The following is an 11,769-nucleotide window of genomic DNA, read 5'->3' on the forward strand; positions in this document are numbered from 1 at the left end:
ATCATGAAGAGCCACCTTTTAGTGAGGATCCTGATTTGGGCATGTTGGAAGACCAAACTGGGACTGGCTACTATGGAGATGACGAGGACCAAGAGGAGGAAGAGGACCCAGGAACCTACAGGGTAGATTCTCCAGTAGACAAAGATCCCCTGTTACCGACTCCCCTGTCGACAACCAACCACTCTTGAATGAAGTTTTGTCCAGAGCGGCAGAACACTTCACATTGACACCCAGGGAGCACAAGAAGAGAGGGACTTTGCCGAAGAGTTAGTGGGAGAAAGGAGACCTGTTGCCCAGGCCATCCTTATCCTTAAATCGATACAAAGGAGGATAGACCCTTCACTTGTAAATCCCAACCTCACCAGGGCAGTAAACCCCAGGATCGAAAAGCTTTTCAGGACCGCCCAATCAGACCTGCTGCACATAAGGGGGCATCTGAAACCGAACTCCCTGGTAGTTACGAACACCCGAAAGAGGGCGGGAACACCCTTGTCATCGTCCGAAGCTCCTCCCGACAAGGAGAGCAAGAAGATTTATGGCTTGGGTAAGAAGGTAGCCTCCACTTCCGCCTACCAGGCAAGGATTGCCAACTCCACCACCCTACTGGCGAGTTACAACTGCCACCAGTGGGAAGAAGTCGCGGCACTCATAGACTCCGCCCCAGAACCCTTAAAGAGCCAATTGGCACGAGTTGTGTCAGAGGGAAGAGCCGTGTCCGGCTGCATCTTAAAAGCAACCTTTGATACTGCGGATAACGCCGGCAGATTGAAAGCCGAAAGCACTGTTATCAAAAGACCTGCTTGGTTACGGCAATCTGAGTTCAAACCCGAGACCCAAGCATCGTTAATAGATAAACTGGTGGAGCCGGATCTATTCTTTGGAAAGGCGGTAGAGGACGCGCTGAAAAATGCCAAGCATGAGTACGAGACTCTCAAATCCCTGGGCCAATTAACCAACAAACCCCCGATTCAAAGAGGGAATGGCAATTTTCGTCGCCCACGCGGAAAAATTCCCAGAGAGGATCTAACTATTCCCAGGGGCAGGGTACACCATGGAACAACAACCAGCAGTCTACCCAGAGTTATGGCAGGGGTAATAAAAGAGGACGTGGTAAAGGTAGAGGCAGCCCCAGTAGAGGCGGCGGCACGCCTCCACCAAAACAGTGACGTTCCGTTCAGGGTCCCTTCTCACGCATCCCCAGTAGGGGGACGCATTTCCAACTTCACCCAAGCTTGGGAAGGGATCACATCAGACAGATGGGTGCTGTCCACAGTGTCCGCAGGATTAGATCGTCCCCAAAACCACCCGCCACGACAAAAAATACACTCATTGGACCACCAGAAGATCCTCCTCGAAGAGATAGTCAATCTTCTAGCAAAGGATGCGATAGAATTCGTTCCGGGACACCAGGTAAACGAGGGTATTTATTCAACTTACTTCCTTGTGCCAAAAAAAGATTTGACAATGCATCCAGTATTGGACTTATGGCCTGCAAACAAGCATGTCAAGCCCCAAAAATTTTGCATGACTACTGGTAATCCCCCTCCTAAAAAAGGCTGATTACATGGCAACATTTACATGAACGATGCCTATTTTCATATTTCCATGTTCCCAGCGCACAGAAAGTACTTGCGCTTCAAGGTGGACAGTCGGCACTACCAGTTCAAGGTACTGCCCTTCGGGATAGCCTCGACTCCAAGGGTATTCACCAAGGTACTGGCGGTGGCGGCGGCACACCTACGCAGGGAGGCAATCCAAGTGTACCCTTACCTGGACGACTGGCTCATCACGGGGGAGACCCCAGTAATTTGCAGAACAAACATTCAAATAACGATCAACCTCCTCTTCAAATTAGGTTTCTCCATAAACGAGAAAAAGTCAAGTCTGTCCAAACAGTTCCTAGGAGCTGTCCTAAACACTCAAGAGGGGTTGGCTTTTCCATCAGAGGAAAGAATTCGGAATATACTGCTGCAAATTCCGCAATATCAGGCCGGTCGCCAGATAACGGTACGCAAAGCAATGCGCTTGCTGGGCATGATGGCGTCCTGTATTTACCTGGTCCCCCACAACGCGCCTGCGTATGCGTACCGTGCAAGAATGGTTGGCGAAACAGCGGTCTCAGGCAAGTGGTCAGTGGGACGATCTAGTGGTCGTTTCGCCAACACTTATACAAAGCCTTCACTGGTGGACAAGAGAGAATCTGTCCAAGGGGAAACCCTTTTACGATCCGGAGATACAGGCGGTAGTCACAAGACTCATGCCTGACAGGGTGGGGAGCACACCATCTCCACCACACAGCTCGGGGTCTCTGGTCTCACTCAGTGGCCAAGAATCATATCAACCTGCTAGAGCTTCTGGCAGTATTCAGAGCGCTTCAAGCCTTCAAGCCCTACCTGCTGAACCTGTCAGTGCAGATCCTGACGGACAGCACTACATCCATGTTTTACCTGAACAAACAAGGAGGGACTCGTTCGCCAAATCTGTCCAAGCTTGCCCAGAAAATTTGGATATGGGCACTCAGACGGAACATCTTCCTGTCATCTCAACATGTTCCAGGGGATCTCAATTCTCTGGTGGATGCTTTGAGCAGAGATCCCCTCCCAGAGGAACACGAATGGTGTCTACACAGAGAAGTCGTAGAAGATATCTTCTCTCAGTGGGGTTTCCCCACTATAGACCTATTTGCCACAAGCGAAAACAGACAGTGCCCAGGATTCGCATCCAGGTTCGCCCAACCAGACTCCCAGGGGAACGCCCTGTGGATGAACTGGTCAGGGATGTTTGCGTACGCTTTTCCACCAACGCCTCATCAGCAAGGTGGTCAACAAGATGAACAGAGAATCAATGACGCTCGTCCTAGTTGCTCCCATGTGGGCGAGACACCGTGGTTCCCACACTTACGCAGACTAGCGGTGTGCAAACCCATCAAACTCCCGGACTGGTACAACCTACTGTCCCAGCATCAGGGTCACAAAGTGCATCCTCAACCCAACTCAATGAACCTGGCAGCATGGCTCCTGAGGTCATAGAGTTTGGACATCTCAATTTACCACAGAGATGTATGGACATCCTAAAAGAATCTAGGAAGCCAAACGCGAGGCACTGCTACTTTGACAAATGGAAAAGATCTGGTGCCATAATAAGCAAATCAACCCGGTTGATTGCACTCCTTCCACAATTGTCACATACGCGCTCCACCTGCTAGACGCAGCGTTGGTTTTTAACTTGCTGAAGGTACACCTGGCAGCTATGTCAGCATACACCACCTCCCATAGCAAGGTGTCGTGGTGGAAAGTACCAGTGGTTAAAGCCTTCATGGAAGGAGTAAAGAGACTTCACCCTCCAATTTCAAACCCACCACCAGGATGGGACCTTAACGTGGTGCCTGCTAAACTCATGGGGGCACCCTTTCGAGCCCATGCATAAAAGCAGTCTCAAACACCTGACTTAAAAGACGGCCTTCTTAGTAGCTATTACATCTAAAAGAAGGGTCAGTGAAATTCAGGCTCTGTCAGTGCAGGATCCTTTGTTTACAGTTCATAAAGATAAACTGGTTTTACGTACACACCCTAGGTTCTCACATATGTTTATTTCTAAATTCCACGTGAACCAGTCCATCGAGTTTCCGGCTTTCTTCCAAGACCCACAAAGCTCGGCTGAGGTGAAACTGCACACCCTAGATGTGCGTAGGGCGGTCCTATACTATGTAAACAAAATCAGACCGCTAAGGAAAACAGATAGACTGTCTCCGTAGCTACAGGCAGAGAGGGAGATCGCATCTCTAAAGGTGCCATCTCTAAGTGGATTGTTAACTGTATCCAGCTGTGTTACTCCCTTTCTGAAAAAACTCTGCTTTTCACGCTAAGAGCCCACTCTACAAGAGGCATTGGGGCCACTCTGGCTTTCATTGCAAATGTATCCCTTGTCACCATTTGCAAAGCAGCTACTTGGAATGGGTGTCAATGCAGTAATGCTGAGTAAAAGTGTGAATAGAGCTCCAAGACAGATACTCAAGTGGGACAAGCGGTTCTAAGACATTTATTTGCTCATGACCCTTCTCACATCCCACCTCCTCCTTCTAACACTGCTTGCTAATCTACGCACAGCATGTGATCTAAGCAGATTCCACAAGCCTCAGAAGGAATACATTACTCACCGTAATCGTATTTCTGATGCTTGTATCTGCTTAAATTCACATGCAACCCACCCTTCTTCCCCTCTGAGAGAAGGCGCATGGATGCTTGTAGTCTTATCTTTCTATCTGCTTGGATTATTTGTACTCCCGTTACTCCTCATGCTACCTCATGTCAGGAGAAAATACAATCTGAGGGTCCTAGACGCGTGAGGGATCATGGGTACAGTGGACGTCACACTAGGAATAGTATTACTGGCACGCCCTGTGTCGACGCTCATTTTCGAATTTCAAAAAACAAACTGTAATACTCTGCAGCTTCCACTAGATGTCAGCCTATGCACAGCATGTGAATCTAAGCAGATACAAGCATCAGAAATAAGATTACGGTGAGTAATATATATATATATATATATATTTCTGAGGCTTGTGGAATCTGCTTAGATCACATGCTGTGCATAGGCCGACATCTAGTGGAAGCTGCGGAGTATTACAGTTTGTTTTTCGAAACTCGAAAATGGGCGTCGACACAGGCGTGCCAGTAATACTATCCCTAGTGTGACGTCCACTGTACCCAAGATCCCTCACGCGTCTGGGATCCTCAGATTGTTTTTTTCCGCCATACTGGTCGGAAGCATCTTGCGGAGTCCCCTGGCCTTAGCCATACTTTTGCTATTATTGCAATTTAAAATTATTTATTGACATCCTTCCCCACCCCAACGTCGATCATCGACACTCGACGACGGCTGGAGAAGACATCGACCGTCGGCTGCTGCACGACGGATCTGGGCCTCGGAAGGCCGCTGGCCTCGGCCCGGGCCTAGTAGGCCGCTGGCCTCGGCCCTGCAAGTAGGGAGAGTGGGGGGTGGTACATATCCTTCACTCTTAGTATATAGGTACACCTTATATATTTCCTACACTTACCAGCCCGCTGCCTCAAGGTGCGTATGGAGGGTACCCCTTTCCAGTTCTGCCCCAAGTGCAACCGCAAATACCCTTGGGTCGACAGGCACGCCACGTGCAATCTCTGCTTGCCGAGGGACCACCCCGAAGCGAACTGCAGAGCGAGTAGTAGGTTTAAACCTAAAACACTTAAGGACCGTTCGACAAAGCGTTGGGCCCACCACGCCAGGCAGGCAGCCATGGCAGCGGAGGGCGCCTTCAGCGATGGCAGCGACGCCGTACTTTCGGACGGCGAGGGCATTACGGCGTCGAAAGACTGCCGAGCGCAGGTCCCCGACCTCGGAAGGTTGTCCGGCAGGGCGGCTATGGGGAAGACCCCCGGCGACGCAAGCGCTACACCTACACACACTAAGCACACTAAGTCCAACCGAACCTCGACGACGTCGACTTCTCGGAAAGAGGCACGGATAGAACGGTCCGACTCGGTGTCCTCTGGGCGCTCTCGATCGAGATCGCCTCATGACGCAAGGCAATCATCCACTCTTGCCAAGAGTGCCTCGCTCCCTAGATTAACGGAAGTTCGATAATACTACTGTGGTTTCACAGGTGGATCAAATATTGCTTCGTGATTTATTTACTACTATGCCTTCTGCTTTCCTTCCACCACACACTAACACTGCTCTATAATCTATGCACAGGTTTACAAGCTCCAGAAAACAAATATTACTTGCCCAGTAATAGTGTTTCTGGTGCTTGTATCTGTTTAGTCACATGCGCCCTCCCTCCCTTCTCAAGCAGGCATAACACAAAATGCTCTGCACTAACACAACCTGCTCTCACTCCAACACATTGACAAAAAGTAATCTGAGGGTATAGGCAAAGTGGGGGGATTGTGGGATCCTGTCTCGTAGGCGAGGGATAGAGACAGCAATGCCCCCGAAGATCCTTGGTTACTTTACGAGTAAACAACTTGTAATACTCTGGGCCAACTAGTAGATGACAGAATATGCATAGCATGTACCTCTAAACAGAACGTCTATTACTGGTTAAGTAATGTTTGTCATATAAACACATGCAGTTTCAAATTTCTAACACACAGTTTGGCTCAGCATGCATAGAGGTATGCCTCACCACAGTACATTCTGACATTAATATTAAAAAATGCAGAGAAAAATGAATGGAAGTCCTTCCCTCACAGAAACATCAGACAAATGCAACCAAGGCCAGGAGATGGGAAGAACAACAATGGTTTGGGAGGGATAATGAAGGGAATTGGCGGGGGTGAGGGGATTGTGAGGGCAGGGAAAGGAATGCATAGATCTGGCTTGAGGGGAGGAGTGTTTGGTACAGTTTGCGTGATACAAGCATGTAAACTGTAGTTAAGAGGCTGTTCTATTTGCCATGACAGGCCATCCTGTCTTTTCGCTGCTGTGGGGGTTGATGTTGCAGGCCAGGACAAATATTCCATGAGCTTTTTTGAGTATGGACATGTATTGTGCAACTACGTGCCCCACACTCCTTGTCTGACAATAGAGCACTGTAGTCTATGCACTTTTCCTCTTCTCCACTCTATCACTTGTTCACCCGACTTAAAAATGATCATGGCACATTGGTGCCTGTGAAATCACCACCACAGTGGCAATTAGAGGTTGCATGGGAAATATTAAAATATGTTGCATGCACAAAGGCCATCTTGGCAGCCCACCGCATCAGGAATGTATGAGGTACAGCAAGTTTGCAGGTGCTGTCTTCAGGGTTCTAGTTTGGGTTCAGACTAATGATTTTGGATGCGTTTTCCAGTCTGCTTTGTTCTGTTTTCCTGTTTTATAATGATCATAGTTCACACATGCTGTATTCTTCCTTTAATCGACCTTCTTTTCTAGGAATCATGTATAGATTTGTGTATTTGCTTTAATCTTTCTTGTACACTGTCCGAATCCCTGGGGAGGAGGAACGAGGTTCGTTTGCACTCCATAGAACTGCATGTATATATAAAATGATTCACAATTATTTAAAGTGCACTTAAGCCTTGTAATGGGAAATCTTTTGCCATTTAAGTGAAACAATCAAAAGACCTGCTCTCCATTACAACACAGGGGAGGGATATGGGTCTGTCCAATACCTAACATTAGGCAGTCACCTGATAATCATGGGTATAAACAAAGTTTCTTGTAACACGAAAAGGAGACGGGCAACACACTAACAGTGTGTTGGTGCATTTGAGCATCTATAATGCTCGTAGATGATTAAGATTGTCTCAGGCGGTGAGTGGAGCAGAGAGAACTGTTTACTACCGGTCTTGTATGTTGGGAAAGAGAACGTTTTTTACATACAGATTATTTCTGAGGGTTTGGCGAGTCTTGACATTAATCAAAGAAAACAATTGGAAGACAGAGGGGATAGAGAAAGGTCTGCCCCAGCCTGTCTAAAACCCTGTCTATAGTCAGCGCTGGTGTGCCACCTATCTAACAGGGGATAGAGAAAGAACAATGAGACAATTACTTGGTTATCAACTTTTGACTCCTCTATTCTCATCTATTAGCCCAAGTATAAGTTTCTATGTAAGTAGTTGTGCTACAGGTAGGAGGACCAGTATCAGATCAATTCGTACTGCTATGAAGTGTCAAAAGTGCCAGCTGGGCATAATTCTTCAAACGTATTTTGGCAAAGGTTGCTTTATTGGCCAATACTGTGGGTGAATATGTCCCTCGTTAAAACGTTTGCTGTGACTTGAGAGCTAAAAGGAACATGCACAGACTGATTTTGGGTCTACCCTTGGTTCTAACGGGAAATGCATCATTTCCCCAATCCCAGGGCCTCCCTTACGTTTGGTATTCCTAGCGTGATATTTTACGAGTGTGTTATGTTTAAGGCTACCCCATGCTATCAAAGGGAAACTAATATTAGATTGTTAAATGACTGAAGCCATTGGGCTATTTTGGCAAACTTACAGGTGTGCATCTGATTCCATTCCAAAAAGTTATAAATAAGTAAAAATCCTACTAGTGCCCATTGTCTTTTTCATTAACTTTATATTTTCTTTTCTTAGGGGATCCAAGTTTGGACAAATGCAAAAGAATGTTTCAGCAAGATGTGACCGTGACAATACCTGTTCATACTCAACGAAGTGCCAGAGAACAGTAGCACTGGTGCACATGCCTCAGTCTGAAAAGGAAACTCATTTCCTAATTGCAGTTTTGCAATAAGGCGACTGTTTTTGGTAACGCACAGATTGGGACAAGATCATGCGCTGTAAAGTTTACCATATAGTTCGAGTCCCCATGAGGCTTCCAAAGCTGATTACAGAGCTGCCCATCTTCAATTTCATGAGCCCTCTCACTGTCCAGCACAGTGCCATGTTTTTCTTTCTTCCGACATGGCAAAAGCAATCGCACTACTTGAGATTCTCCAAAAACTGCACACAACAGACCCTTTTTGGCTCAAACCTGGAGGTTAATATGGACCCGCCCATGAAACCTTGCTGAAGATTGCTTATAATTACATGTTCCAAGTCCTCCTCTGGTTATGGACCATTGGACTGCGTAGTAGTTCAGTTGTGGAGCATTGGTGTAGCAGTCCCTTCTGTACACCACAGAAAACTCCTAAAATATGGCAAGGACTTGTGCGACCTGCTATTTTGACTGCTTAAGAAAAGACCCATGTGTAGTTTGTTTTAATCTAGTAGCTGCCAAAGCTAACTAACTGGGAGTGGTCAACCATCCGTATGAAAATAGGCGTTTGTCTGACTCCAACACCCAGTGCAGAGTTTATGACTAGACTATGGCTCCTCATGTATGATGGGGAATGCCTGCTAGGTCTAGAGCAATTGATGATAATTATGACATCATGTAATGTTTAAAATGGCGCTAGCTTGGGTGGCATTCTCCACCTTGGGTTACTAAAATAAAATAGGGTCATAACAATGAAACATTTGTAGGAAATCAACATCACAATTGGCCAAATTGTTGAAAATCACAGGAGATGCAACGGAATAAGTATGTTGTGTTTTATATGTGTCTCCCATTTGAGTGGCGCTTCTAAAGCTGGCATAATGTTAATTGAGGTTGTAGTGTGCTTGAACTGTAATTGACTTTGCCAGAAATATGTGCTTTCCAAGTCTCTTAATGGGGAACTTTTCAGAAGCAATACTTTCATCCCAAGAATAGCTAAAGTGAGTGCCTGCTCTATCTCGGATATTAATTGTCAGAAGTAACTACTCCAATCTCAGCAGTAAAGCACCCCAATTCCTCACCAGACATGTCTTTGTGTAAGGTTGTGGTTTTGTTGACAGGGCATCATGGTATGAGAGCCTAAGAAGGAAGGGAACTGGGTCCAGCTCGATGGCATACCATCCCGTATATCATTCTAAACCATGTGTTTGTCATTTCTGGTAGACAATAGAGGCCTGGTGCAGCTAGATGGTATTTTCCCATGCAAAGTTACAAACTTATCTTTTCTTATGGCAATCAACTATTCCTATGATATTTTTCTGTAGCAGATGAAGATAATTTGTGTTTATAAAGTAAACTACTCTTTATTGGACATTTAGTAAAGGCTGGTTAAAAAGCTGCATAACACATGGTAACACTGAAATTAGTTGGGGATATTTTTGTTTAAGGGCTCGATTGCCAACTATTTTCTTTGTCGAATGTGCCATTTCTGTTTGAAGAATTATATTTACTTACAGCATGTACTTCCTTTGAATTTTCTTTGTGGAATGTCTAATGCTTGGAAAGGAAAATCTGTAATTGGAAAAGTTCACTCAATAGCATTGTGCATTTAAAAACCTTTTGAATTCATTTGTACACTTGTCAGCATGCTGTTGAGGAAGACACGCCATCATTTTTTACTCTTGTAGTGTGTATCATTTTAATAATGTGTCATGTATGATGAAGCATGTGACTTTAACAGATCGATTCATAAAGCCAATACAGCTTTGCTGCAGATCTCAGCTTAACCATGACGAAATGAGATGTAGAAAAGCCGTCATAAAATTGTTTCTGCATCTTTTTTTCATATATGCCAAACGAAATCATGAATGTGATTGTACTTTCTACATACATGCAACCTGGTCCTTTAACGTTCTGTAGCACATAACAAATCGTGTTTAGTCAAGGCCAAATATTTTAACAGTGATTGCATATAGAATACATTATAACATTTCTGGAAGTAAAAACAGCAGTGGGTTTCTTCGGCCACATTCTCCCGTAGGGTGTCCGCTATCAGTAGCACAGTATTTTTCCACATACATTCATTTGTTTTCTCACTGCTTTAGACATGAATTTTTACAGCAACTCTGGTTTTCATGTGTTTAGTACACAGTATATATTTTGTGAAATGCAGACCTAGTCATAGGTTGTTTCATTGCTCACCTTACGCCTTGCAATCAAGTCCTTCGAAGATTGAAAGGCATCCATTTAGTAAAGATGTACTTACTGTTCATGAGTACAAACACATTCCAAATAGTATCTAAGACCATAAGCACAGAATATGAGGTCTTATACACAGTACATTCCAAACAGAAAGTGAGCAGACAGGCTGTCCACTTAACATTCTCAAATGGTGCCTTAATCTGATGCCAAGGGGCACTTGGAAAAAAAAAAGTTTTTATGCACTTTGACTTAGTTTGATAGAAGAACTGACTCTGTCTCTGTTAACATTTTTTCACGTTTAATGTACTATAGTATTAGTAAACATTTCCTTTGCTAGTTGTATTTAAATTTGACCTGGGAACAGATGTTCTTGTAAATCCTGTGCCAAATATGCTTAATACAATTATTCTTAATATAATGTGTGTTCAGTGTCTTTGAGTTGCTTTCTTTTCGGTCTCTCTCTCAGATTTTGTATTCATCTCTGGAATTGAATTGGCTGCTAAAACTGGATCCAGGAGTCCAAAAAGTGCCTTTTGACTTTCAAATCTCATACACAACATTGTATCATCTTTAATACTTTGGTCCACAGTATTCTGGTTTGAGTGAGATGAATATTTAGAACAGTAGAAGTCTCTATATACCCTCATATTTGTCACTCTAATGACAATTGATATGTCATGGCTTCAAAATTGTCTGGTTATCACAATTATGACATAAGAGACGTACTACTAACCAATAACGTCACTGCTGTGATAGCACTCTGTGCCACCTTTCTGATCAACCGTGCCCTCACTCTTTGATTTGATAGATTGGGAGTGAAAGAGAAAAGATAATACTAAGATGCTGTGTTTTTTTTATGGTTTACTTTACAATATATGGTCATTAATAGTTAATGGTTAGAGGGCGCTAGAGAGCCGACCAAGATGGCGGCACCCTTGTGAGCTCTGGCAGTGCACCCTAAATGAATCCTGAAAAATACTGTTTCCATGGGACATCCAGTTGCCCATCGGCGCTACACACATCTCCGGGCACCCAGCACCAGCCATCTGCCTGACACCAGCGTCCGGAGCCACTATGAGCAGCCCAGACCGTGCAGAAACTGTGCGAGGAGGAACCTGACGAGACAGACCCCTAACCTTGCCTCGTAGCCCATCGAGACATGGGGAGAGGCCAGCCTCGTAGCCCATCGAGACATGGGGAGAGGCCATCGCTCTGCTGCTCTGGCTGGGAGCCTGGTGCATAAAGGAAACTGGCCGCGGGGTCCTACAGGAGACCTGCGCCCCCGCGCCCACCCCTGGGGAACGAGCCAACTAGCCCGGTGACAGTGGGTGGGAAACGACATCAGCATAGGCCAGCTGAGGA

The 11,769-nt window shown here is 45.5% G+C and overlaps 1 protein-coding gene across 1 annotated transcript in view; it reads left to right on the forward strand.

The window, feature by feature from the left end:
• SNX4 (sorting nexin 4) overlaps positions 1-10,825 on the forward strand; it is a 1,088,579-nt gene extending 1,077,754 nt beyond the window's left edge. The window contains exon 14 of the mRNA XM_069616639.1: positions 8,085-10,825. Within this exon, the coding sequence (XP_069472740.1) occupies positions 8,085-8,132 (48 nt within the window). The 3' untranslated portion in view covers positions 8,133-10,825. The remainder of the gene's footprint in view (positions 1-8,084) is intronic.
• The last annotated feature ends 944 nt before the right edge of the window (positions 10,826-11,769 follow it).

Source organism: Ambystoma mexicanum, chromosome 9 (assembly GCF_040938575.1).
Source record: "Ambystoma mexicanum isolate Mex_15411 chromosome 9, UKY_AmexF1_1, whole genome shotgun sequence".
NCBI classification, from domain to species: domain Eukaryota; kingdom Metazoa; phylum Chordata; class Amphibia; order Caudata; family Ambystomatidae; genus Ambystoma; species Ambystoma mexicanum.